The sequence below is a fragment of the Siniperca chuatsi genome, linkage group LG4 (assembly GCF_020085105.1).
Source record: "Siniperca chuatsi isolate FFG_IHB_CAS linkage group LG4, ASM2008510v1, whole genome shotgun sequence".
NCBI classification, from domain to species: domain Eukaryota; kingdom Metazoa; phylum Chordata; class Actinopteri; order Centrarchiformes; family Sinipercidae; genus Siniperca; species Siniperca chuatsi.
The window spans coordinates 9,830,010-9,856,102 of NC_058045.1; the positions used below are offsets into that span (position 1 = coordinate 9,830,010).

Below are 26,093 nucleotides of genomic sequence, written 5' to 3' on the forward strand. Positions count from 1 at the left end.
TTATTCAGGAAGTCTCATTTAGATCAAGCAATGTTTTACAAGAAAGACCTTAGAACAAATTACATCTATGCAATGTCACAACAAGACAATTCAGTCACACAAAGCAGTTAACACCTACACAGACACATGCTAAGTAGGCCTATTGTTAAAAATATTAGTAAGAAAGAGGACATATTACACAACATACAAGAGGCAAAACTCAAGGGTACCAGAGGGAGAAACTATGGTTGCATTAAAGTGCAATTTTAAAGAGTTCCTGCCACTGTGCACTTGCCAAAGTTCCTAGTTATTTATGTCAACAAACAACCAAATGTGAAGTTAGATACACATTATTAGGCCACACAGACCCCATTTGGTTATATACATGTGACCCTCTTCTGAGGGGATCTTTGCTTCCAGTTTCAACACCAGGTGGGGGTCTAAAGAGGAAGGAATCACCATCTCTGATCATTACATCATCTATAGGTCTATAGGTGCAATGACTGAAATTGAGACATACTGCTTCTGGCATGTGCGGTCTGCGCTTGCGTGAGAGGGAGGGGTGTGGTGGGCCCCGGCACCCCTGTAGAGCCGTTGGTCCACCGCTGCCGGCAGAAGTGATTTTGGGGATAAACGGACGGCACGCAGGAGAGCGGCGGTTCGCGGTGGTGGAAAATGACACAGCTATCTGGATAAATGGCGAAGTTTAAGATGAAAGTCTACCAGCACTGGCTGCTTTTTGTTTTGTTTCTTCCTTTATCAAGTAAGTGTCCTGTTTTAGTTATTGCTTTGCGGTCCGAGCACGGACTGTTGATTGTATATAACGTTAGCTATCTCTCTCTGAAACAGGCATATGTAACTATTTTGTTAAAAGACAATGTTGTTTTGTGAACCACGTTGACTAAGAGGAGATAACAGGTTGTTAAACTTTAACTATATACTTTATTTATTTACTTTACCTTATTTTATGTCTTGTGTTTCTCTGTCATTAATGTCAGTTAACTGTTAGGTCGGTTCGGATGCTCACCAACTTCATGTCTGACATTTGTGACAGCAAATATTAGAACACCATACCATATATCATTGTTTCTGAAAGATAAATGGTGTTTTTTTTATCAGGATAACACATTGCACATCAACCAAATAACTATTAACAGCTATTACTTTAACAAAATTTTGTGTGAGAAAATTGTGTGTGTTATAGGCCTATTAAGAAATGAATGTTTGTCAACAACATCATTCTGTATGGTGTTTTTTAATCGTTTCTATATATTTATTGTTGTGCAGCTGTGGTCATCCATTACTCAGAAATATAAACTCTTTACTAATGTTCCCATTCTTTTCCTCTAGGTGTTTTATGTTTCAGCGAGTTGTCCTTCATCACAGAGCCCAGTGATGTTACTCTACTACCAAAGGACCCTGCTGTCTTGGACTGTCAGGCTCATGGGCAGCCTCCAGTCACCATTAAGTGGCTAAAGAATGGAGTTCGGTTGGCAGAAAGTGAGCACATACAGTTTCTGCCCAACGGCTCCTTGTACATAACAAAGATAAAGCATACCAAGGAGGAATCAGACGAAGGATTCTACCAGTGCCTCTCCCAGAACAAATATGGAGCTATCCTAAGCCAAAGATCACGTCTGACTATCGCAAGTAAGTATGGAGCTCAACGTGTAAGGAATTCTCTGGGGCTAACATGGACTCTATTCCTCTTTTACACTGTTGGGACCAAGATGAGGATGGGTTAAAATTGTTGGTGATATACACTTTGTGGTGTCAACATGCAGGCATCAGAATGGCAAGTTCATGGGTTATTGACCTGGAGATGAAAAGCAGATGTACCCCACCCCACTCTTTTTTTCTTTACTGAGGAAAAACCTCTTAAGTCTGGGTTTCCATGTTATTGGAAGTTGTTCAGACTTGGCCATGCTTGAGTTTAAAGCTGTCAGTCCAATTATAGGATCATTTTAAGAGACAGTTAAAGATAGATGAAGAGTCCATCTAAAAGCTCATAAATACTCCATACATAGTCAGCCCTGAGTCTGAGTACTCTATTTTTCCCCTGTTTTGAGGGAAAGTAACATTTGCACACTTATAAAAGTACTCAGGAAACATTGGCAAAAAGTTAGAAATTAGCCTTCTCTCTCGTCTTATTTTAGTGGCATTTCATTGTCACTGCAGACTGTGGCTCTGTGTAATTGCTGAATGGTCTGCTACACAGAGGAATCTCTGAAAGGCCATTTGCCTTTCAGCCTTTGTTTGGAGTAACCCTGACCGCCCCAGAAGAAAAGGCTAGGTTTTCAGGGCATTTGTTTGTCCACATATCAGTGGACAGGACAGCTGTGTCTATTCAATGGGCCTGGTCTACCATGGACACTCTTCACAGGTCTGAGAAGGGATATCCCATGAGTGGTGTCATGGAAACTAGCATGGCCTACTGAAATATACTGATTTTGACACTGACACTGACACTGAGCATAGAAAGTTTGGGGCAATATGTCCTAATACTCAACAGTGCAAAACTATGAAGAACTAGATATAACTATCACACAGGAAGAGATTTATAAATATAGAAATAAAAACAGGAAAACAAATCTTATGGGCTAAGAGACACACCAACTCTGCTCTGACAATTTTGTTACGATTGTTGTCAATTTATTAAAGGGCAACAACAAAAAAACAGTTTTCCATGATGACCACATAAAACCCCTCAAAAGTCAAGTTTGGTCTGGCGTCCAGCCTTTGTCAGTGAAAGGGTTAAAGGTTTTTTGTCAGCTGTAGGTGGGGAGTGGAGGATGGGCCTCCTCTGTGGTCCCCTTCTGTCCAGACGTCCTGGGGGTCAGGGGTCAGCAGGGAAAGGCTTTGTGAGGCCTGCGCTGGCTGGGCTGCCCTGCTGTTCTCCCTCCCAGCCCACAGTCCCTTTCATTGGATCAGGCCCTCTGTTGAACCGTGTCAAGCAGAGTGCTATTGTTAAAGAAAGGCCAGTTTGTCATGTGAATGAACAGGCCTGATATTCCAGTAAATAGCGTTGATCCTTTCAAAACATGTTTACATTCAGGAAGTATTTTCCTTGTATTTCTAGGACTACATCACCAGCTTCAGCACCTCTTGGATTTACAGATATCTCACATTTCTCACAATGTTTGCAAAACAAGTACATATGTGCATTGCTATTATAATTTATTACTACTGTAGCATTTGATATAGGATATAAACAACATAAGAATCACAAGGTTCTCTTTTGTAGACTAATAGTAAAGTGACTTTGATCTGGCTCCCAGTTTGGGCTAAAATTGAATGGACATGGGATTTAAGCAAACTTTGACCTCTTTAGAGAAACCTTTGTGCTGTTTGACCTAGACATTGATTTGTTCTATACAACAGAGTTGACCATATTAGCGGATGAGTCTGTGCAGGCCACACCCACACTCTACATCACTGATCCCAGTGAGAGTGAAGACGGTCTTTTATATCTCAGTGGAGAGTAAACAACATTGTTTTTCTTGCCAGGTGCTGAGGGCTTTTCATGATGCTCACCAGTCAGCCATGTTGTCTAGAGACAGAATAGGTGGATCATTCCAGACTTCATGATAATACTGACCATTTGAAGATAATTCAATGTATTTTGGCATGGGATTTGGTTGTCATTTACTAACTAAGAGGAATAATTCACAAACAAACCATAAAGGCCCTGGTTTAAGCTAACCCGCTAATGCACTTCACATAAGCCGGGCTACCAGTATATTTGTGTAATATTGATGAGATTAGGTTTTAAATTAATGGATTGCTCTTAAATGTGGAGTTTCAGTGGGAGAACAGGGTATTGATTTTCTTTAACATGATATTGACTTCCTTCCTGTGAGTGAGGGGGGAGGGAGAGAGTTATCAACTTAATGAATTAAAGTCATTGGTCATAGCGGTATCTTACAGAGTATTCTGGAGATAAATGCAGATTGGAAGTTGCTTATTTCATTTTAGTCATTTTAAAGCAAGTATGTTTATACTTAATCAGTGTCTACATAGCAGGGTCTAAGTGGATCATTTACATATGCATAGCTGTAAGAAATGTAACATGTAGTGTGTCAACTATATGCCAATACATTTACTTTTATATTTCAACATTGCTTTAGATATTTCTCTATTCCTAGTGGTTGCTTGCAATCCTTCTTATGCAAAGAGAATTGATTCATTTATGTCTATAACAATGCATCATTCAGTGTCATTCTTCAATTGATCCATTGATTGGACCAGCTGGTCAGTATGGGACCTGATAGCTCATCTGCACAAGAGCAAGATCAGAGCTCTGCATGCATAATCTATATGTTTTACCAAAAGTGAAAGAAAATGTCAGACCATTTATTTCATAATAAGTTAATAAGGTGGCTTTTAGTTGAAATGTTCTACTGCTGATACTTCCGGCCTTGATTGATCATTTATTTTCTCCACAGGTATCTCAGAGTTTGTGTTGCATCCTGTGCCTATGGTGGTGACTGAGGGCTCAGTGGCACGATTCTCCTGTGCTGTCACCTCCAGCCCTCTGGCCACCATCACCTGGGAGCTCAACCAAAGCACATTACCACTACAGACAGACAGGTACCTGCAGACATGCATGATGACACCATCATAACATTCCTCATATAATCCACTTGTGTTTAACATGTATTTGTAACCTAGTAGCAGCTCCCAAATTCTGTTGCCATACAGATATACCCTCTGGTTTGATCCTAATGTTGCCTTTGTATGTTCCCAGAATAACAGTTTTGCCCAATGGAGTTCTTCAGATCCACAATGTACAATTGGAAGATGCTGGACGGTATCGATGTGTGGCAACTAACATTGGTAGCCGTTTGAAGAGTAGAGAGGCCACACTGACAGTCAATCAAGGTACATAAACTGCATTAACTGGATCTTTAGGAAAGAGCATTAAACCATCATATTATATAGGGAATGCTGAATGTATTTAACATTTTCATTTTCTTGTGAAGGTGCGGGCCTTAAACCACGTCAGAGGCCCAGAATCATTGCTGGACCCCAAAATGTCACAGTTTCTCTTCACCAAACTGTGGTGCTGGAGTGTGTGGCCACAGGCAATCCCTGGCCCATCATCTCCTGGAGCCGTGCTGACAGCAAACCCATTGATGTGTACAATGCCAAAGTGCTGGGCAATGGCAACCTGGTTATTACTGATGTTAGTTCCAAGCACAGTGGAGTCTACCTCTGCAGGGCCACCACCCCTGGAACCCGCAACTACACTATTGCTGCAGCCAACCTCACAGTTCAAGGTACAGTAAACTCTTAAGTAGTTATACTGCATTGGTTCTCAGACCACATCTCCTGCCTGCTTCTTATATGGCAAATGCCATAACACAACAAAAAGTTTTGCAGATGTGAACTAATTTTGATATTCGGAGAATAAGTCAGTGTTTTGTTTTGTGGGTTAATAAATGGTCTCTTACACCTCTGTTTCAGTGCCACCATCCATTGTCGAGAGGCCTGAGAGCCAGACCCGTCCAAGAGCAGGCACTGCCCGGTTTATGTGCCAAGCAGAGGGAGTGCCCCCGCCACGCATCAGCTGGCTAAAGAATGGAGAAGAGGTTCACTTAAATGGGAGGATTAAGATGTACAACAGGTATTTCACAACAGGAGTAGTGACCACAATCAAACATAACTTAGTACCATGAAAAAAACCTGCCTTAATCGAATATAATTGAGTGTCTTGTGGTTACTTTTCTCTGGTTAGCCCTGATTGTTAATATTTTGTTTATTGTTTCACAGTAAATTGGTGATTACCCAGATCATCCCTGAGGATGATGCCATCTACCAATGCATGGCTGAGAGTGAACAGGGTTCTGTGCTGTCCTTGGCTCGCCTTATTGTTGTCATGTCCGAGGACAGGCCCAGTGCACCCAGAAATATCCATGCTGAGACCATCTCAAGCTCTGCTATCTTGCTGGCCTGGGAGAGACCTCTCTACAATGCAGACAAAGTCATTGCCTACTCCATCCATTATATGAAGGCTGAAGGTGAGACCAAGAGGAAGAACCATTTCATTATGTTTCAGATTTTTCATTTGAGCTTAAAAAGATCAATTGTGAACTGGGAGGGATGAAGGTGTGAAAAGATGCAAGATGACCATCAACCACAATAAGCTATCTCACTCTCTCACATATGATAAACTTTCCTTGGTGTAGGCCATCTGTTGTTGCTGCACGGAGCAGAGGTCAAGGAGGACTCAGAATGGCAACTTCACTGAAATAACAACAGGCTTAGCCAGCCCATTGTCCGCTCTCCAGCTCATCCTGCTTGCAGTTAAAGGGACAGTGTAGCTTTTTAAAAGCCTCACAGTCTTGCACACCAGTAACTTAAGGAGATATTTAACTTTAACCATTAAATTGATGGTTAAGTAGATTTGCTTTAAGGGGTCTGGAAGCAGTTATGTGGATGTGCCTTACATTACACGTTTAGTCTCTTCTTTCGTTAATCTTAACCTATCCTAATCTCCTTTATTTGTTCTTTATACTCTGTTGCATGTCAGGTCTAAACAACGAAGAATACCAAGTTGTTATTGGCAACGACACGACCAGTTATATCATCGATGACCTTGAGCCAGCTCGAAACTACAGCTTTTACATCGTGGCTTATATGCCAATGGGAGCCAGTCGTATGTCAGACCAAGTCAGTCAACATACCCTGGAGGATGGTAAGCATAGAGCATGGAGACTCCCAGCATTCCTTGCAATAAATCACTCTGGTAGTTAAGCTGAAATGCATGCATGTGATGTGTGTACAGAGCACATTTTGAGTCGACAAAAGGGGGATGGACATGCTGTTGTTTGCTCAATTTTCTTATATTCTACTCACTAACAGCACTTTTGTGTGAATGATAAATAGGAAGATGACAGTTTAGCTTTTTGCCAGCATGTTTGTATTCTGAAGAAATCCATCACCACATCAGAGTCAAGTATATTTGTTATATCCATGTCTTTCCGCAGTGCCTTTGCGTACCCCAGAGCTAAGTCTGACCAGCGACAGCTCCACAGATATCCAGGTGAACTGGCAGCCACTGCCCGCCAAGTTGAGCCGTGGTCGGGTGTCTGCATACAGACTATCCTATCGTACAGCTGCGGACAATACTGTCAACTCTGTGGAGCTACCTCAGAACAGCACAGACTATCTGCTGGAGGGCATGCAGCCTGACACCATCTACCTGCTCCGCATGGCTGCAGCCACCCGTGTGGGCTGGTGTGAGCCTTCTGCATGGACCTCACACCGTACACCTAAGATCTCCAGCAGCAAAGGTAAATCTGCAGAAGACCAGGGAGGAAATGTTGTCACAAAGTTTTGAGAGCTGGTGATGTCAAGCTGTATGGTTTTCTTATCTATGCAATTTCATCACATGGTTATATAGAGTAGTTTTGTTCACATTTTTGCATTTGTGAGTTTTCATGCATGATTGAATTTCTACTTAGGGTCAAAAGCTGGCATCTTCAATAGGGTAAGAAGCAAACAATAAATACATGCTATAGAGTAATAGAATCACTTGGTGCCAAACTTGTAACTGGCTTTTTATTTTTTATTTTGTCACACGTCACATATTTTGTTGCTCTTAGAATACCAGGAAGATCACTAGAGCTCATGCAAAGTGGCCGGCCTTTGACTAGAGTTTGCTCTTGTAGCATTGTCCCACAGTCTTTGTGTTGGTTACCCAGGAACCTTTGCCCTTCGCTGTCAGTGATGTTAGAGTGGCCTCAGTCACGGGTCATAAAGAGAGGGCCTCAGGCATCTATGTGGGGGAAAGAATAGCCCCTTTTCATGGCCTGGTGTGTTGGGGGAGGCTGTTTGTCCACCAAAGCTGGATTTCTTGTTTTCAAAAGTTTAGTTTAGGGCAAGGGCTAGAACATGGATACTACTAAATGAACAGTAAATCTGTATGTGTATTGGTGCATTTTCTTCCAATATGCAGCTTAAATTCTAACTTTGAATTGACACTGAGAAATCATTGTGTAATGATGATCTTCCATCCATCCTTTTTCTATACCTAGTGTCCTGCTGTTTTTTGTTGTTCATAGGTTTAGTCTGGCTTTGTGCCCAGCAATATTTTAAATATGAGTGTGTATTGGACCCATGCCTGTTGTCTCTGCTTCTTAGTGCCTTCAGCCCCTACTCTTCAACTTGAGCCACTTAACTGCACCTCCATTGTGGCCCGCTGGCAAACCTCCCCAGGATCTGTGGCTGTCCAGGGTTACCGGCTGTGTTACCACGAGGAAGGCCAACCAGAGCAGCCCATCATCCAGCTGCAGGCTCAGACCTATACCTACACCATCAGTGGCCTTGGTGAGTGACGCACTCTTGTTGTCATAGCTGACTAGTTGTGAAATGATGGGATAGTGGAGCAGATGAAAAACATATAACATTATGTATATTTGAACATGTTAGTGCATTTCTACCATTTAGACCTTTGATTTGGTGTAAAGACAACCGAGAGTGACTGATTCGGTCCTTACTCATATGGGTCTCTTTTGCATTTCTCAATTTAATTCAGTGGGCAGTTGGATGGTTCATTTGCATTTTCACCCTCTGTCCTGATCAATATGGGCTGACCCCTCTTGCCTAACCAGCAGCCCTCTCCAGTCTGGCTGTGGTATTGTGTGAGATCAGGCTCCCAGGGTTAGAGGTCAGGGTCCAGATGTCCCTCCCACCACCGTTTCCCATCTTGCGGCTTGCATAATTACCAATGGCCATTGTGTCGTGTTCAGGGCCAGACCTACCCTGTAAGACCCTGGCCACTACTCCCCTTTAGCTGGACACTGGAGCACACAAACAAAGACCCCTGGGATTGGCCAGGGCTGGACTGAGCCACTGACCTCTAGCCGTGAGACCGCAGTCCTGGATTAGGACCCTGCCCCCACTGGTCATCTGTGCTGTCCATGTAAATAACCCACAGCAATCTATATGCAATATGAATCAGGGCCATACTGATCAAAACTGTTAACAATATAATTTTGTCTGGTGTGAGTCTTCAAGCACAGTGTGGTTTCTACTCAGTTTATACCCAAAAAGTTGAAATAGAAATGGGAGAGATTGTTAGTAACAATGTTTTTAATTTAAATGTTTTTGTAGTAATAACTTAGAAATGTAAAACCCTTCAGTATGGTTCTATATTGATAATCACACAAGTGCCTGTCATTGGTTCTATATTCCATAATATCGCTGATCTCAATATAAGATCTGTTTTGGAGCCATGTTTCTTTCTGCATTGCTCCAAGTTTAAGGCTATAACACAAGGGCAGTAGGAAACACGTGAAAGAGGGAACAAAAGGGGCCCAGCTCCTATCCCACAGTCCTGCACCCAGATTCCTTGTGTTCTATCTTGGCCTGACCTGGTGACCCCAGTCAAAACCCCTGAGTCCCATGGGCCTAGGATCCCAGCAGCTGAACGCTGCCCCTGGCCCAGCCCCCACAACAGACCTGGACACACCGCCTCCACTGGTCAATACCCATAGGCTGACCTTTCACACCGGAGGCATAAAACAAATCTTAACACTCCCTAAAAACGTCCTGATTAAGGAGCTAAGGCAACGGTAGCTTTTTAAGTTAAAATACAAAAAATTGGACTGCATATTTTCGAATGAAATCTTCCCACCCCCAGACCACAATGATCTTTCTGATGTCTTTTAGCCAGTACTTGATACAGCCTTGTATGTCCCATAATTACTCTATTTTTTAAGATCACATTTTACCTCATCTCACCTCTGTTGTTCCCCCCAGATTTAGGGATTTGTTTGTATTGTGTTTTAAAACACGATCTAGTGCTAATAGGGTTTCATAGTTGTAAAATATTTATAGGCTTTCAAAAGGGAAAGACAGTATCATTTTGTGATATTTTTCATAGAACTTATTGATCATGTCACCATATTTATGGGGCCTTGGGGCTAGTTGAGCTTTCTCATGCTCCGTACACATGACAACACATGATAAATGAGGGGTTGGGGTGACTCAAGAGACCATGCATTGTCCATGTATGGGGGATGGCCAGTTATAACCGACAAACTTCCCCTCCTGCAGCTAATTGGCAATGTGTCAGCCTTTTTTTAAAATAGATGCTGCTTTATTGTTAACCATCACTTTTGGTATTTTAATGGTGATCTTTTAGGCTTTGGCATTATTAACCAAATATTTGGCCCCTGTTGGACTATTCATTTGAAAAAAACTCCTCTGTGCAATTATTGTAATGTCAGTTTGACAAACCTACAGTTTTAGTTTTAGCAGCATGGGCTGAAATGGCTGAAAATTTATTATTTGTATTCCAGATCCAAGGAGAAAGTATCATGTCAAGATTCTAGCTGTCAGTCAAGCTGGAGATGGCTTTCAAACAGACCAGACAATTAGTACTCCGGGATGTGTGTGTAAGTACATTTCTCTGTTGTTTATGTCAAAAGTCCTACAATTTAAAATAGATTACAATCTTTTCTCAAATTGAGAAATGTCATGAAAATATGCATTTTGTTTGCCTCATTCAGCGGCTAGAGACCAACTGGCAGCATCCCCTCCGCCACCAGATCACGTGACTGTATTAGCCAACAATGCATCTGCAGTGTCCCTGCGCTGGAGCCGTCCTGCTTTCCCCTCTGGAAAGGCTGTTAGCTATACAGTCCGTTGTACACCTGTGGGCACCCACAACGCCTCAGCTATACGCTACCTACAAATGTAAGCTGAGAACCAAAAAATTCAAGTATTTTACCTTTGGCATGACAAATAAAGCCTCCAACACATCTTTTTGGTCTGGTTACTCTGCATGTTTGCGAAAGATGTGTGGATATGGCCGTTGTACTTTTTGTCATTGGCTGTTTGTAATAATGATATAGGAATTTAAGCTTACCCTACAGTTGCACATTTTATACATAGAGTAGCTCTGTATTATTGTCTACCAAATGCCCATGATGTAAACATGCCGTTTGTCCACAGTACCAAACAGAGTGTGATGGTTCAGAATTTGGAACCAAACACTCGCTATGAGTTTGTTGTGCGTCTTCATGTGGACCAGATGTCGAGTCCCTGGAGTTCTGTTGTTTACCATCAGACTCTGCCAGCAGGTAATAAATTGGACATTACTGTAACATGATTTTCTCATGACGATGGTGCGTTCTATGTTTCACTGTTTCCTATACCGTGGAGACTCAAATCAGATAATTGCATATTTCTCAGTAAATGGTTGTTTATTATGAATGTGATTTCTCTGTGTACAGCTCCTAGCCAACCGCCTGCAGGATTGCGAGTAACTCTGATTGAGGATGACACTGCCCTGGTGTCTTGGAGGGAGCCCACAGAGCCCAATGTGGAGGTTACACACTATACCATCCTGTACGCTTCCCAGAAAGCCTGGTTGGCTGGACGCTGGCAAATAATGCAGAGGGAGGGTGAGTAGTGCACTGGATCACGTTATCTGTAAAGTCAGTGATGCAGAATGTATTATGGGGGAAATATGTGTGCCAGCGCCACCTCTTACAAACACCTGAAGTAATCATATTACAATTTTAAAGATATACAATAGCAGAACATTCCATAGATAAATAGTGAAAAGGATTAAGTGTTGTAAGAGATTTACAAAATTCCATGAAGCACAATAAACCTAAAGCACTTTTATCCCCCACAGTATGAGTATTGAAGTGATGTAGGGCAACTTTTAACATACAGGAACATTTTGTTTTCAGGAAACATTTCATTATATCTTGCTTTGTTGAATGTTACTCATCTACAATAGCTAAGATAATGTTAAGTGTATCTCCAACCACATAGGGACCTTTTCTCACCACCAGTTATAGTGGGTTCTGTATCACCTGAGCTCTCCGGCTTCAGCTGTACCTGTCATAGGGGGCCGTAAAAAAGATTATGCATGTTGTATACAGTTATTTATGCAATGTTAAATGCACCCGTATCAGTTTTCTGTGTTTCTAATACTTGTGGTGTGTTTCTGCGTCTGTTCACAGGAAGCCATACAATGGCCCTGCTGGAGAAGCTGGAGCCGGGGAATGTCTACCTGGTGAAAATCTCTGCCTCCAACCAGGTCGGTGACGGACCTTTCTCTAGCATTGTGGAGCTGGCACTGAAGCGTGGAAACACCTACCGCAGCAAGAACCCCAGGCACTCTGACAGCTTCCCGGATACAACAGGTAAGCATCACGAAACAACTGATGTACAAGTAAGTAAGTTTTCCATATGGAACTTTCAAAAACGTTTATCTCAGGCTATATTGTAATATTAGGGTTGTGATGCCACTTGGGCTTAAGTCCACCTTTATTAAATTCATGTGTCTTGTGTTGACAAAACTGCATTTTTACAGTGAGGTGATACACTTTGTTGTTTATTGCTGTAAATATCCAAAAGCATGTAATTCTGACACAAGTATGGATTTATAATCATTAGTAAAAATTGTTTATGGAGGGTGAATGAAGGTTCCTCTCTGGTAAAAAAACAAACCACTAGGAGGTGTAGGCTTAGCAATATTTGTTAACCCTATTAATTAAACAAACAAGTGTAGGCATAATAAAGCATAGAGTTTTATGTTTTAATAAACATTATTTCTATTTTATTTTTGGACATCAAATTTCAATTCCAGTTTAGTTTTAGTTAATTCCAAAGTTAGATTTAAAATCTTGGTTTTTATTTTCTGGAAATGATTAGTTTATTTCTTAAATTTAGTTTAGTTTTATAGTATTTTTATGCAAACAACAATAGATGCATGTGAAGGTTTGTTAAACAGCAGTTTCTAGGCCTGAGAGTATTAACTTCTGTTTTCTTTCAGTGTTATCGCTCCACTGTATCTTGATTTTCTCTAAATAATTGTAGCTAATGTCTAATTATTTCCCATCTGACACACTGTGTTGTTTATCTTCCAGTGTTGTCTGATGGTCTCTACCACATAGACCAGAAGTCTATGACGGGGATCATTGTTGGTGTGAGCATCGCCTTGGCCTGTATTGTTATGTGTGCCTTGATCATCATCAGTAAGGGTAGACCAAGGTACTGATTATAATCATTTGGAATAATGAAAAACATTATTGTATTATAAAACATAAACAATGAATTTTTTTCTGACATTTGTTTACATGATTATCTTTGTATGACTAATAGGAAATCCTCCAGTCACAAAGTCATTGCTGTGGGAGCTGCTGAAGATCCACGTGCTGGTTTGTCCCTGCCCAATGAACACCATACAGAAAATGTCCTTATACCCATGATAAGCGATCACTTTATAGATGCCAAGGTGAGACAAACAAAACAGAGTGAATGGTTTTCTGATGACTGCTGGTTTCAGAAATAGAATTGGAAATTTCACAGTTGCATGTTTTATGTTCAGAAGAGCACGGGACCATAAAAAATCAGTATTTCTCATATATTTTCTCATTTGTTCCAGGGTCGATCTCATATGGTCATAAATAGTGCCGGTCTAGTCAGCAACAAGAATCAAAGCAAGAGTTGGCTGCTCTTCAAGAGGGAGATCAGGAATCCAGCTGAAAGTGATGTAAGTGATGTGACATTATTCTGGTCAATCTGCTTTCTTTCAAATTTCTTTTTTATCTTAATTTCAATTTTATCTTCTCTATCGCCTTAGCTTGAGAGGAGAGCCAGCTTGTATGAGGCTGGCAAAACTGTTCTGAGGTATGAGGAGCGTTTAGGTTCAGCGCCCCTGCCACCTTCGTCCCGGGAGATCATCTTTGGACCTTTTCACTCGGAGAGCTCTCACACTAGCGAGGGCAGCCAAGAGACGGGAGACTCTGGACACTACTCCAACGAAGAAAGCAACGAAGAGATGAGCAACCCTTCGACCAGCCAAAGCTCCAGACCTGAATCTTTTGGGCCGGACGATATTACCACTGTCGCTGAGCTGAAGCAGTCTTTTGAAGTGGAAAATGAGGAGATGCTGAGCCATCCACTCCATCACTCCGCCCCTGATGCTGCCCGGCTCTGCTGCACCTCAGAGGGCTCTCATCCTGCCCTGCACACGTCCCAAGCAGTCGGCTCCTGACATCACCTGGCCCAGATATGCTCTCCAGCAGCCAAAGCTACGCCACTTCTACCTCGTTTGCTTCCTGAGTTGAGCCCCTCAGTTATTTCCTGAGGCACAAGGGATCAGGAAGCCAGCTGCTGTGATGGCGGAAATGTGCTTTTGCTTCGGATCTACCTCAGGATTTTGTATGAATGTTTGTTATAACATTTTATTTCCTTTTTTTTTTAAACTTTCTACCTGTTTCTCTGTGTTTGGCATTGTCTGTCCTAAACCAAAGCTCACCCATGATGAATGTTAAAAAGAATGTCAAAACTGTACTGTGATACATTTTCATTATATTTAATTACTTTCCATTGGAGCAGAGGGTGTAGTTGAGCCATTTTGACTGATTATCTACCTCCCTGTTCTGTTATTGTACATACATTATTACCTCCTTTTCACCACATGTCATGCAGTATTATCTCAGACTCAGGGGACAAGGTGAAAACATTTCATTGCCATGTCTTGTTACCTCTGTTAGGGGGTTATTATCTAGAGGTACTTATTTTTTAAATTCTCTGAACTTTTAGTTTGATGGTTGAAAGAGCTTTTGTTTCACATTGTTTGACTTTGAATGATGTATGTTGTAAAAATAATAAGTGCATTTAATATTGTCAAACTATTTGAGCTTTATCATAAAATATTTGGCATTTTCAGTGCACTGAACTCAAAGCTTTAACATGGCCTTAGTATCGAAAGGACTTCGCATACTATAGAAGATGAGATCCAAAGACAGGAAAAATTGTACCCAAAGAGTTTTTGATAATACAATAGATATTCTAAGGCAACCAAAAATATAATGGATGTTTATTGAGGGTGCGTTTACCAAAATATTGTTCTTGCCAATGATGTAAATTTCCTTTAGAATGGTGGTTTTAATGCTTTTGTCTTGATGCTTTATTCTGGTGAAAGCTTTAGCACAAGTCTCCCAGCTTGTGTTCCATTTGCCTTCTAAACCATTGCTAAACGCAGCGGTGATGCCGATGCTATTATCCAAAGAGTTGTCTGCTTCCTCAGATGGGTATGGCTTTTCATTCAGTTGATCCTTGGTACTATGAGGTGGAAACTATTGACACAAGACCAAAGATCCAGTGTGTCCTGCCAGTGATAGATGATGATATTTATTCTTTGTGTAGAGAATCATCTGTTACCGTTCACCAATATTGCTGTATGAGGAAGAATTCTCTTTCTCTCTCCATAAAATATCGTGTCCAGGTGTGACAATGAAGGATTCTGACTATCAAAATGGAAACCCTATGTGTGAAGAGCAACATAATCAATTTTTATATCTTTGTAATACAAATAATCCTAACCAAAGAAACTTGAAGTCTCTGTTATTTAGTGATTTTCTTTGGTTTTCATTTACATTATTTGCATTCAAATGTGATATGATTTCCAATGGTTTTGATTGCTAGAAATGCGTTTTAAAATGTTTGTTTTTTTTAAAGCTTGAGATGTCATAAACTGTTCTGCTGTCTTTTTTATCACCATGAGATTTCGCCTGAATGATACTTAGGTTACATTAGAAATTTTAATTTAGATTGTCTTTTTAGCATGATGTAAAAAAAAAAAAAAAAAAAAACATTTCCCAATTTTAATCTGACATTTTAGTAAATTAATAAGGCTGGTTTCAAGTTCAAAGTTTGTCTCAGTAATGCATTCGTATAAAAGGTTGAAAGCCACAGATAATTTTGCTGACTTAACTCAGGTGCCAAATATAGATTTAGAGTGTAGACCTAACTTAAGTTATGGTTTTCTGATATTTCTGCTTTTGAATACCAACATACATCTTTTAAAACAAAGTGAGCAACAGAACAAATTATTTTAAGTGTTGAAATGTTGCAACAGACTTTTTTTGATACTCTCAAGATGATCACAAATACTAGATAATAAAATTGTTCTTGGAAAAATACATTTCGTCTCCTTGGATTTATCGGTGTGTGTGTGTGTGTGTGTGTGTGTGTGTTTGTAAGCAAATGAAACTCCCTTTTAAATATTTATTTAAAAGATGATAAGGAATATTTTGTATCTGTATTTGTGTGACAGTGTATACTATATACAGTTACATACTACATGTACAGCTTGTTAGAAACAATAGTACAGGCTTTGAGAATAGGTGACAATGAAACTGTTTACCAGATGCTCAAAATTGTGTTGTGTTCTATAAAACTCTTTATACCATCAACAAAAAAAACAAAGACAGCAAAAAGAAAAACAACCTCAGGTGAGATAATAAGTCTCACCTGTTGTGATACAGTTTTACACTCACTGAACTTTTGATGATTTCTATTTCTTTTCACACATTTCTTTCTCACAGAAAGCACAAACCATGATTTCCGTGTGATAACAAACATTCTGAAAATTCACAGACACTGAGTAAAGATTTCGTCTGAGGGTCTTCTATTCACACTTTTTAAGCCTTTTAACAATGAAGAGAAATCTACAGTATTTCTGTGTTGCTGTGTCAGCTCACTCACTGTATGTAAATATGCAGAGCTCTACATTTGACTCCATAATCAGTACAGAGCCATACGTGAAGGGATAACACTATGGTCACCAGCTGTATGAGGGGGGGAGGAAGCAGGGAGAGTAAGAATTACAGCTGTGAAACATACTGTAGGGGTCTGTGAATATTAGATAGGTGGGAAAATATGGTGCCCTTAAGTGTTCAATATTAAATTGATAAATAAGACATTATGATGTATATAACCATATGAATAAATAGAGTAAAACATGTATATATAATATTTTTCTTTTTTTCACTATCAATGTCCATTTGATTGGCTGAAAGGTGAATTGGCAGGGATTTGTGACAACACCACAGTCATGAAAAATGGCATTATGAAATAAAAAAGGGAACTTTTAATTAAACATTACTATTGACATCAAAATTAACTCCAATAATAATTTTACTCTTTCTATTTATATGTTTTTATTTAATTATGTGGTATTTATTTATTTAGATTTGAACACTTTGGGCCTCCTTACAAAATTATGGACATGTCATATTGGACAGTGTGAGGCTATAATAGTCTGTGGTGCAGCACTTCAAGAGAGACTCCAAACCCATCCAAGAATATAAATTATCTTCCACCATAGTCACCGATCCTTAATGCAAGTGCAACTCTTTTTCAGCACGGCCATGAAAGGTTCAATTTAAATCATTTTGAAGTAGAAACTTTGACTTTAGTGTAACAGAAAGCCCAGCAGGGGGCAGCGAAGAGGAAACAATAATTTCCAGGCTACGTTTTGGTCACACAGGATTAAACAATACATTAGTAGAAAAACATAATACAGGATGTACATTCTGTGATCAAGAAGAAACTTTAGAATATGTTATGATTTACTGTCCAAAATGTGATGCTGAGAGAAGAGAACTGACACTGAACCTTAAAGAAATAAAGATGAGGTTTGATTTACGAGATCTTTTACAAAGACGTTCTGGAGAGAAGTGTTATCTATTGTCGTGTCATTATCTTAGGAGAACAAATTTGATAAAGAGAATATAGCTACGGTGTGTTTATTTATTTATTTTATTGATTTTTCTCAGTTTATTTTCTTTTATTTAATCATTGGTGAATGTATAGTTAGAGTCCCGGTCCACACTCCAGTTGGTGGCGATAATGCACCATAACGTTGGTTGCCAACCGCCATAAAACTTTACTAAGAAGAAGAAGAAGAGGAGACGGGGCGGGGCGGTCTTGTTTTTGTCAGTCGTTGCACGCAGCACCTCTGCTGTGAAAATGCGTATCGAAAAGTGTTATTTCTGCTCGGGACCAGTGTACCCTGGACATGGGTCGATGTTTGTACGCAACGACTGTAAGGTATGACACTGTCTTTCTGCCTGAATGATCCTGTAACTTGAACAGAAGCTTTTCTTTGACTGTGAGTGTTAGCTAGGTGGCTAATGTTAGCTTGCTAACATAACGTGCTGTACCTCACGTGGGGTCAAAGACAGGGTTTTAGTAGCTAAACGTGATGAGTACCTACTTCAGTGACTTTAAACGTGGAGTTGAAGCACATAACGTTAACTTGATAATTTATGAAATGTTAGATTCATGCTGCATTTGATAAGAATCAAGTTGATGAAGAGTCCGGACATTTAACTAGCAGGGCCTCCGTTTTGGATTATGGGTTATGAAGTAATTGCGCCCTCTGAAGGAAAGTTAGGCTGTGAAAACAGGACTGTGGGCAAATCATAAACAGTCCTGCTCTGAAAAGTATACCATCTTTGTGAAGCTTTTAATGTTTGTTGAGATTGTGTCAGCGATATTTTTAAACTTTGCATTCATTTTTGAGTCTCAAATGTGTGGCTCCGGTTCAATATTGCGCATCACTCGTGTTTCAACACCTCTGTCAGTCACAACAAAGATAAAACAGAAGCTTTACAAGGGTTAATAATTTTATTTGTGTGTGTTTTCCATCTTTTTTACTTCGTGATGTTATTAAACTATATAGTACATTTTAAATTTAGTAGAATTTCTAATACCTACTGGTTTTAAACCTAAAGTCTGTTTATTATTGAATTTTATTTCATTATTATAAACATTTGTTGTCTTTTTTTTTCTTACATTCGTGAATATTATGTTTATGCTGAAACATTATACAGCTTTTGAAATACTGTATTTAACACAGTATGGTCATGCCAATAAAGTGAATTTGAAAATTGTATGGTCTTGCTAAAAAAACAAACTGTGGGAGTAATATTAAAATTATATTTTATTTTTATAATCCTTTATATAATATAGATTTTTGAGGCTGATACAGAGTTTTTTTTTATCTGATGCTATAAATTGTCTTTTAAAAGCACATGACAAACATTTTTGATAATAATTCCTTAAACTTTGTTACTGGAGAATAGTGACCAAGATATGAGACATTTTACAGTAGAAAAAAAACTTCCTCTCTTTCTCAGTTCTCTCTGGTGGACAGACTATGTAATGGAAACACTGTTTTGTAAACTACATCTAACATGCCTTTGATGCAGTTTCTTGTTACTTACTGGACCACATGAACACCAATATCAGTATATCTGTAATAAGCTAATATCGATTGATATTCTGGCCAATATTAATAAAAGATAGAGAGCTTGTAACTTTTGACAAATGTAATGTCAAATCTTTAATGCTAAATAGTTCAGTTTTGCACCTCATCTCTGTAGAACTTTGTAATTCCACAGTCTCCTTTTTATCCTCCTGGCAAGAAAACCGCTTACAGGTCTACCTGTGCATATCCATTTGAAACCCTGAGGGTTTTTCTTGAGTTAAACCTTAAATGATGTTTTTCTGTCTCTCTTTTTAAATAAATGCAGACATTCAGATTCTGCAGATCAAAATGCATCAAGAACTTCAAGAAGAAGCGTAACCCAAGAAAAACAAGATGGACCAAAGCATTCAGAAAGGCATCAGGAAAGGAGTTGACAGTGGTGAGTTATGGTTATATTTAGAGCACTATATCAGTGCCATTAACTTGTTTTACTGTTGCTGATCCAACAAACATCCTCTCTTTCAGGATAATGCTTTGGAGTTTGAGAAACGCAGAAATATACCTGTTAAATATAACAGGGAGCTGTGGGACAAGACAGGTAATGCATTTATTTCTCACATGTACTTGCTGTGAAAATGTTCAGTCATTTTTATTTTATTTTTTTTAACTGAAAAAAATGTCACATTTAATTTCTACAGTGGAAGCAATGAAGAGGGTGGAAGAAATAAAACTGAAACGACAGGCAAGATTTATCATGAACAGGTGAGCAGGTCATTTTGAATTCATTCTTGGGCATATCTTTTGAGTTAATCTTTTACACCTACCATTTCATGTTAAATAGTTTTTAAATAACAAATATGGTATTGACAGGATTTGGAAAATAGTGTTTGCCTTGCCTTTACTCTTTTTTTGTTTCCACTTTATAGATTAAAGAAGGGCAAACAGTTGGAGAAAGAAGAGGCCATCACCGAAGTGAAGAAAAATATTCACCTTATCAAAGCACCACATGCAGGTAAGAATTTTTAGTGTCACCAAATAGCCAAGTTATACACAAGGATCTTGTAATCATGTACAAGGAATTTGAATTGCTGACACTTATTTTAATATACACACAAGGTACAGTCCAGTGTGACAATAGCAGACATAACAGACACACAGTACAGAAGAAGACAATGCATCTTGATACACTGAACAAACCTACCTAATGTCCACACACAATAATGAAACTAAGATTAGTTTTTGTCTCTCATTTCCCTCTCACTAGAGGTGGACAGCAATTTAAATGGAACTTCTATTTTTTTTTTTTTTTTTTTTTTTTTTTTTGTGATGATGGATATTTGTCAATCATGGATTATTAAAAAGAAAATCCAATTGTTGGAAAAAATAAAATACTGCATGAAGAGTAGTCTGTGATTTCAACATTGTTCAAATGTTGTCTTTTTTTTTTTTTTTTTTTTGCAGGAAAGGCCAAACAAATGGAAGACAAAATGGTGCAGAAGTTACAAGAGGACGTGGACATGGGGGATGATGATAATTAATCTTAACCCAAGGGGGTTTTGTTTGTGTGATGAAACTCTTGAGCAAGTTGACCTTGAATTATATTGTACTTCTGTTTTGGAATTAAAATTTCCAAATGGCTGATGATGGACACAGTAATACATTCAGTTTTAAATTGCTGTACTTGCTATTATTTTCTTCTGTGTGGTAGTTGGAGCTGTAAAGAATTTACTCATCATTTTACATAATGTATAACAGTAATGCAGAAAATGTTAAAAGGTAACCAACAAAAATGTAATAAACATCTTTTGGGTAATGTTCTTTTTTGTCTTATTTTGTGATGTTAACCCCCACTATAACCATAGATAAATTAAAACCATTAAAGTTGGTGCCAAAATGAATAGTGGAATGAATTTGTTGGAAATATTAGAAACCGTAAGATATTTTACTATTGTGTTACATGTGGATTTTTGCTGATTAAACCCTTAATTTGCGATGGTTGTGTTAGTATGAAGAACAAATTATGTATATATTGTACGATGTAAACACCTCAGAATGGGATTCACCCATCTAATGTGTAACATACCTACGCCATCAGCCAAAAACCAATTGGCCTATGTTTATAATTTCCACATTTGTCACTCATTCAGCCTAAGGTACTCAAAAGAATTTGAGCCACAAGATTAAGATAAATTAAAAAGCTTATTTATCAAACCATTTTACTGCTGGTATAACAGGTATAAAAATGACAAAAATTATATATTTTAGAGGCATAATGTCTGGTCTTTGTTTTCACTACAATTGTTTTCATCCAGAAATATGGATTAAGATGCTTGTGAAAGGTTAGTCTGATTGGCCTTTACTAACTTAAACTTGACAGATATGTAATACAACCGACTATTGAGAAGAAATACTTTGAAACAAAATCACAATCTCTTATCTTCCAGGCCCAAAGAAATTATTTTAAAAATTTTATGAGCTAATACTTTAGACTATACTGAAGTGTGTTTCTGACGCAATGAGTCTGGAAAGTCTTAAATATTACATTCTCTAAATGAAATATTCATATTGGAAGACAGTCGATTTTTCTAAGTATTATATTTTCAACATATTAAAGATGTTATACAGTTGAAGATTTTGTGTTCATGCACTTTAAAGACATAAATTAATAATTCCACATCTTCATATATTATACAAATATAAGATACAGTATGAAAGTATTGTATTTGTCACAACAATTGTCGGGCGCTTGACATTCATGCGATGATCTGACGGTCCCAGTCGCTCTCTCCCATCTGCGTATCTGGGATCGACTCACCGGCCTGTTGCTGGACAGGCTGCTGCCCTCGCCCGCCTAGTCGCTGCCAGTACCACCTTTCATCTTCCAGTAGAGCTGGTTGGACGGTTACATCCACAGTTTTGTGAGCACAGCAGGGATTCATTATAGCTATGTCCGAGGAGGTTGAAGGAACGAGGACTTCGGAAGAACAGCAGGTAAATTGTAACGATGAACTGCAAATTTAACTAGTTAGCCAGTTCTGCTAGCACGTCGAATCTGGTAAATTAGCAGGCGGCTAACAGCAAGCTAGTTAACCAGTAGCTACACTTGGCTAATGTCATCAACGATGCTCCGCCAAGTAATTAGCTACCAGCGCTTGTTGTTGAAGCAAAGCAAAAAATCCCTGTTGTTTTGTGGTCAACGAGTAGGATGCCGCAATCACTTGTGAATTGATTGAAAGCCTAGCTAACATTGGTTAACGCTGTAGCTAAACATGCTAAGTTAAATGGCAAGATTAATGCTAGTGCAAACACCAGTTGGAGTATCCCTCATGGCGCCGCCTGTATATTATTAAATATAAATAGTAGCCATACTAGCTTGAATTGCTGCTGTCAGAATATATATATTGCAGTTTCATTAATCGCTAATGTCATACGAAATTTCAGTTTGTCTCCCATTAAGTCAGCTGAGTGGGGCATTTGCCTTCCATACGCTCTGTGCTCTTTCAACAGGAAATGGAGGACAAAGTAATCAGTCCAGAGAAAGCAGAGGAGGCCAAACTGAAGGCCAGGTATCCTAACCTTGGAGCCAAGCCTGGAGGCTCAGACCTTCTTAGGAAAAGACTTCAGAAAGGGGTGCGTTTCATACCTAAACTTGGTTAGCGACTCATTTGAACAATTCCGATCTTATAGTATTCTCACTTTCTGTCTTCTTGTTTGTCCAGCCAAAGTATTTTGACTCTGGTGACTACAACATGGCCAAGGCAAAAATGAAGAATAAACAGTTGCCATCAGCCCCAACGGAGAAGACGGAGATCACAGGGGGGCACATCCCAACACCTCAGGACCTGCCTCAAAGAAAGACTTCAATCGTGGCCAGCAAGCTGGCTGGTTGATGGTTTTATGATTGCTGTTTTGTTACCATTCCAACCCCCACTTCATATCTACCTGCTGTTTACGTTTTTGTTTATTTTTCACCTTTGTATGTATTCTCTAAGAACAAGTTATGTACCAAGCCAAATTCTAGAGAAAAATTGGCAGTTGTAAGGCACTGAATTGTCAGTGAGGTAATCCAACAAAGTAGTAGCTGAAAACGTTTCACAAGATCTTAAAAAAAGACTAACTAGTAATTTCTGAACATGATATCATACTCGTAAATAAGAATGGATGTTAGTGCTATCTTATTTTCACTTTTAAGGATATATGCCTCCATGCAAATTGCCTAACAGCAGCTCAAGAGCCTGCACAGAGGATCTGTTTTCATCACCACAAAGGCATCTTGTTCCACCATGTTACTGATAATTACAGAGGCAAAAATATTTATATAACCACAGACAGAGAAAATAAACAAGTTTGGATTGATGTATGTGTGAAGTAGAAGTGTAATGGACAGATATGACTTTCAGTTTTAAACAGTTTTGAGTATTCACCTGCTCATATGGAGGCATGTCTGTTTAAATGGTGAAAAGTGAAGTAATCCTGCTTTGTTTTTTGCTTTCTAATCATTGATTGTGTCCCTTCCTCTCTCTGTGAAGCAGTTTGATTGTGCTTTCATATTACTGAAGATTAGATCACACACTCTTTGTATCCAGTTGTATTTTAATTCATTTTAGTGACATTGGTTTGCAAAGATATTCTGCTGGTCTCCATCTCATCCTGACCTCTAAAATGGCCTTAAGAGTAATGAATCGTTTTTCCACTTGAGCAATATTTGCTCCCTCAGTGAGAATCTTAGTTGTGAGTTTTGCCTGAAAATGTCTGTCACTGTCTGACTGGAATCACTTAGGATTTCATGAAAAGAAACTCCCTTGTCTGGAGTGTGCATGTGCATTTACTGTGCAGTCACACTGTGCCATTTGTTTTGTAAATAAAATAGTTTTGCATAATATCTTACAAGTACACTTAATCGATTGAATGTTTCCTTGCATTTATTTGTACAGCAAATGTTACTAAACAAAACTACCTGCAATAAAAAGAGCCCAGTTTATGTTGCACTCAAGTAGAAGCCTAGGATAAAAATGGACCCATTCATAGGGTATACCATTAAAAAATCAAGGGTATCTTGAGAATCCCTGAGTAAGACAAGTGTGTGACCGTTGCTGTATTTTTATGATATTTTAGCCACTATTTATTAAAATCACATTAATATTTTCCTATTGTTAAGGGCACATTTAGTTAAATATTGAAATCTTGAAAGTTCTCTAGGGTCAGTACCTCAAAAATGCAGGCTACTTAATACAGTACTTTAGCAGGGCCTTGGCCAGTTAGGGGGGAGGAGGTTAATTGTGCCCAGTATAGAACTGGGTTTAACTGGCCTTGCCTGGTGTTTGCTGACGTGCTGCGCTAAGCGTATTGTCTCATTTCCGGTCGCCGGTGCTTGTGTGTTACTGGTAGCGGATTTCTGCTGCGCTAGCTCATCCCAGTTAATTTTCTTCGATTATTCATTACTAATTATCTGCTATACATTTAAACATACACTAGTTTTGCTCAAGCACTCATAGCTCAGTTATGCTAGCTACTGTTTGTTAGCTTAGCAGATAGCTTCTGTCTCTCTCTCTCTTGCTTGGTGTGTCAGATGTTCAGAATCAGCTTTATTGGCCAGATATGTGTACACATACAAGGAATTTGGCTCCGGTTTTTCGTTGCTCTCTATGTACATACACAGAAATAGACAAAAATATGGCTAAAAACAAGGACAACAAATTAGACAAACATTAAGCTACTATGTGCAATCTCTCTCTCTCTCTCTCTCTCTCTCTCTCTCTCTCTATCTATATATATATATATATATATATATATATATTATTTTTTTTAAGTACAAAAAACAACAGTAAACAGTAAGACAATTAGTGCAATGGTGCAGAGTGCAAATGGTGCTGAAATAAATATGATTAATGTAACAGGTTGCTTCATATACATGAGGTAGGTGGATATGACTGCATATACAATATGTACAGCATGTGTAGATTTAAAAAGTGATAATAAGTGATAACATAAAACAATGAGATACCTATACAGGTACAGTGGACGTCTTGTCAGGGGTTATTGCACAGGGATTGTTCCTGACAGTATGTGACTGTTGTTAACTATTCATCAGAGCGATGGCCTGTGGGAAGAAACTCTTCTTGTGTCTGGTTGTTTTGGCGTACAGTGCTCTGTAGCGCCTACCAGAGGGGAGAAGTTGGAACAGGTTGTGACCAGAGTGTGATGGATCTGCAGTGATGTTTCCTGCCCGTTTCCTGACTCTGGACATGTATAAGTCCTGAATGGAGGGCAGGTTGGCACTGATGATCTTTTCTGCAGTCCTGGCTGACTGTTGTAGTCTGTTTCTGTCCTGTTTGGTGGCAGATCCAAACCAGACAGTGATGGATGTGCAGAGAACAGTGCAAAACTGGATTAGCAGCTCCTGAGGCAGGTTGAACTGAGCTGGCACAGGAAGTACATCCTCTGCTGGGCCTTTTTGATGATGGTGTCGATGTTGGACCACCACTTTAGGTCCTGGGAGATTGTGGATCCCAGAAACCTGTAGGCTGTATGCAGACTCGTCACCGTCCTGGATGAGGCCGATGACTGTTGTGTCGTCTGCAAACTTCAGGAGTTTGACAGACGGGTCTCCTGAGGTGCAGTTGTTGGTGTAGAGGGAGAAGAGCAGTGGAGAGAGCACACATCCCTGGGGGTCACCAAAGCTGATTGTTCGGGTGCTGGATGTGATGTTGCCCCAGCCTCACCTGCTCACCTCCGGTCTGTCAGGATGTTTGTGGTCCACTGACAGGTTGGGGCTGGGACAGTGAGCTGGGTGAGTTTGGTCTGAAGGATGTCCGGGATGATGGTGTTGAACACCGAGCTGAAGTCCACAAACAGGATCCTTGCGTATATACCTGGAGAGTCAAGGTGTTGCAGGATGTAGTGCAGTCCCAGGTTGACTGCATCATCAACTGACCTGTTTGCTCGGTAAACAAACTACAGGGGGTCCAGCAGGGGTCCTGTGATGTCCTACAAGTGGGTCAACACCAGTCTTTCAAAGGACTCCATGACTTCAGATGTCAGGGCAACAGGCTTGTAGTCATTTAATCCTGTGATAGAGGGTTTT

At 39.4% G+C, this 26,093-nt stretch overlaps 3 protein-coding genes across 3 annotated transcripts; all 3 read left to right on the forward strand.

Moving 5' to 3' along the window:
• Positions 1-585: 585 nt before the first annotated feature.
• Positions 586-15,935, forward strand: LOC122875375 (protogenin B-like). The gene is made up of 19 exons (XM_044194372.1): positions 586-742; positions 1,330-1,629; positions 4,425-4,569; positions 4,727-4,860; positions 4,962-5,258; positions 5,446-5,605; positions 5,752-5,999; positions 6,512-6,676; positions 6,969-7,274; positions 8,125-8,310; positions 10,287-10,382; positions 10,497-10,683; positions 10,942-11,069; positions 11,223-11,393; positions 11,964-12,146; positions 12,873-12,996; positions 13,108-13,240; positions 13,391-13,498; positions 13,589-15,935. The coding sequence occupies exons 1-19, from the start codon at positions 676-678 to the stop codon at positions 14,000-14,002; spliced, it is 3,552 nt and encodes a 1,183-aa protein (XP_044050307.1). The 5' UTR covers positions 586-675; the 3' UTR covers positions 14,003-15,935.
• A 1,751-nt stretch (positions 15,936-17,686) lies between these two features.
• Positions 17,687-20,826, forward strand: rsl24d1 (ribosomal L24 domain containing 1). Its single transcript, XM_044194485.1, has 6 exons — positions 17,687-17,847; positions 19,335-19,448; positions 19,535-19,607; positions 19,708-19,771; positions 19,936-20,021; positions 20,471-20,826. Exons 1-6 carry the CDS (start codon positions 17,767-17,769, stop codon positions 20,545-20,547), a joined length of 495 nt encoding a protein of 164 aa, XP_044050420.1. The 5' UTR covers positions 17,687-17,766; the 3' UTR covers positions 20,548-20,826.
• Positions 20,827-21,790: 964 nt separating this feature from the next.
• arpp19b (cAMP-regulated phosphoprotein 19b) lies at positions 21,791-23,909 on the forward strand. Its single transcript, XM_044194486.1, has 3 exons — positions 21,791-22,000; positions 22,517-22,639; positions 22,729-23,909. The coding sequence occupies exons 1-3, from the start codon at positions 21,956-21,958 to the stop codon at positions 22,897-22,899; spliced, it is 339 nt and encodes a 112-aa protein (XP_044050421.1). The 5' UTR covers positions 21,791-21,955; the 3' UTR covers positions 22,900-23,909.
• Positions 23,910-26,093: the final 2,184 nt, after the last annotated feature.

What these genes read in the sequence shown, in the direction of transcription:
- rsl24d1 (XM_044194485.1), top strand. Translation starts at nt 17,767, where the DNA reads ATGCGTATCGAAAAGTGTTATTTCTGCTCGGGACCAGTGTACCCTGGA. An exon ending in CAGGAAAGGAGTTGACAGTG is followed by an intron (nt 19,449 to 19,534) that starts GTGAGTTATGGT and finishes CCTCTCTTTCAG; the next exon opens with GATAATGCTTTGGAGTTTGA. An exon ending in TATCAAAGCACCACATGCAG is followed by an intron (nt 20,022 to 20,470) that starts GTAAGAATTTTT and finishes TTTTTTTTGCAG; the next exon opens with GAAAGGCCAAACAAATGGAA.
- arpp19b (XM_044194486.1), top strand. Translation starts at nt 21,956, where the DNA reads ATGTCCGAGGAGGTTGAAGGAACGAGGACTTCGGAAGAACAGCAG. An exon ending in GGACTTCGGAAGAACAGCAG is followed by an intron (nt 22,001 to 22,516) that starts GTAAATTGTAAC and finishes CTCTTTCAACAG; the next exon opens with GAAATGGAGGACAAAGTAAT. An exon ending in GGAAAAGACTTCAGAAAGGG is followed by an intron (nt 22,640 to 22,728) that starts GTGCGTTTCATA and finishes TTGTTTGTCCAG; the next exon opens with CCAAAGTATTTTGACTCTGG.
- LOC122875375 (XM_044194372.1), top strand. Translation starts at nt 676, where the DNA reads ATGGCGAAGTTTAAGATGAAAGTCTACCAGCACTGGCTGCTTTTTGTT. An exon ending in AGGATTAAGATGTACAACAG is followed by an intron (nt 5,606 to 5,751) that starts GTATTTCACAAC and finishes ATTGTTTCACAG; the next exon opens with TAAATTGGTGATTACCCAGA. An exon ending in CCATTATATGAAGGCTGAAG is followed by an intron (nt 6,000 to 6,511) that starts GTGAGACCAAGA and finishes GTTGCATGTCAG; the next exon opens with GTCTAAACAACGAAGAATAC.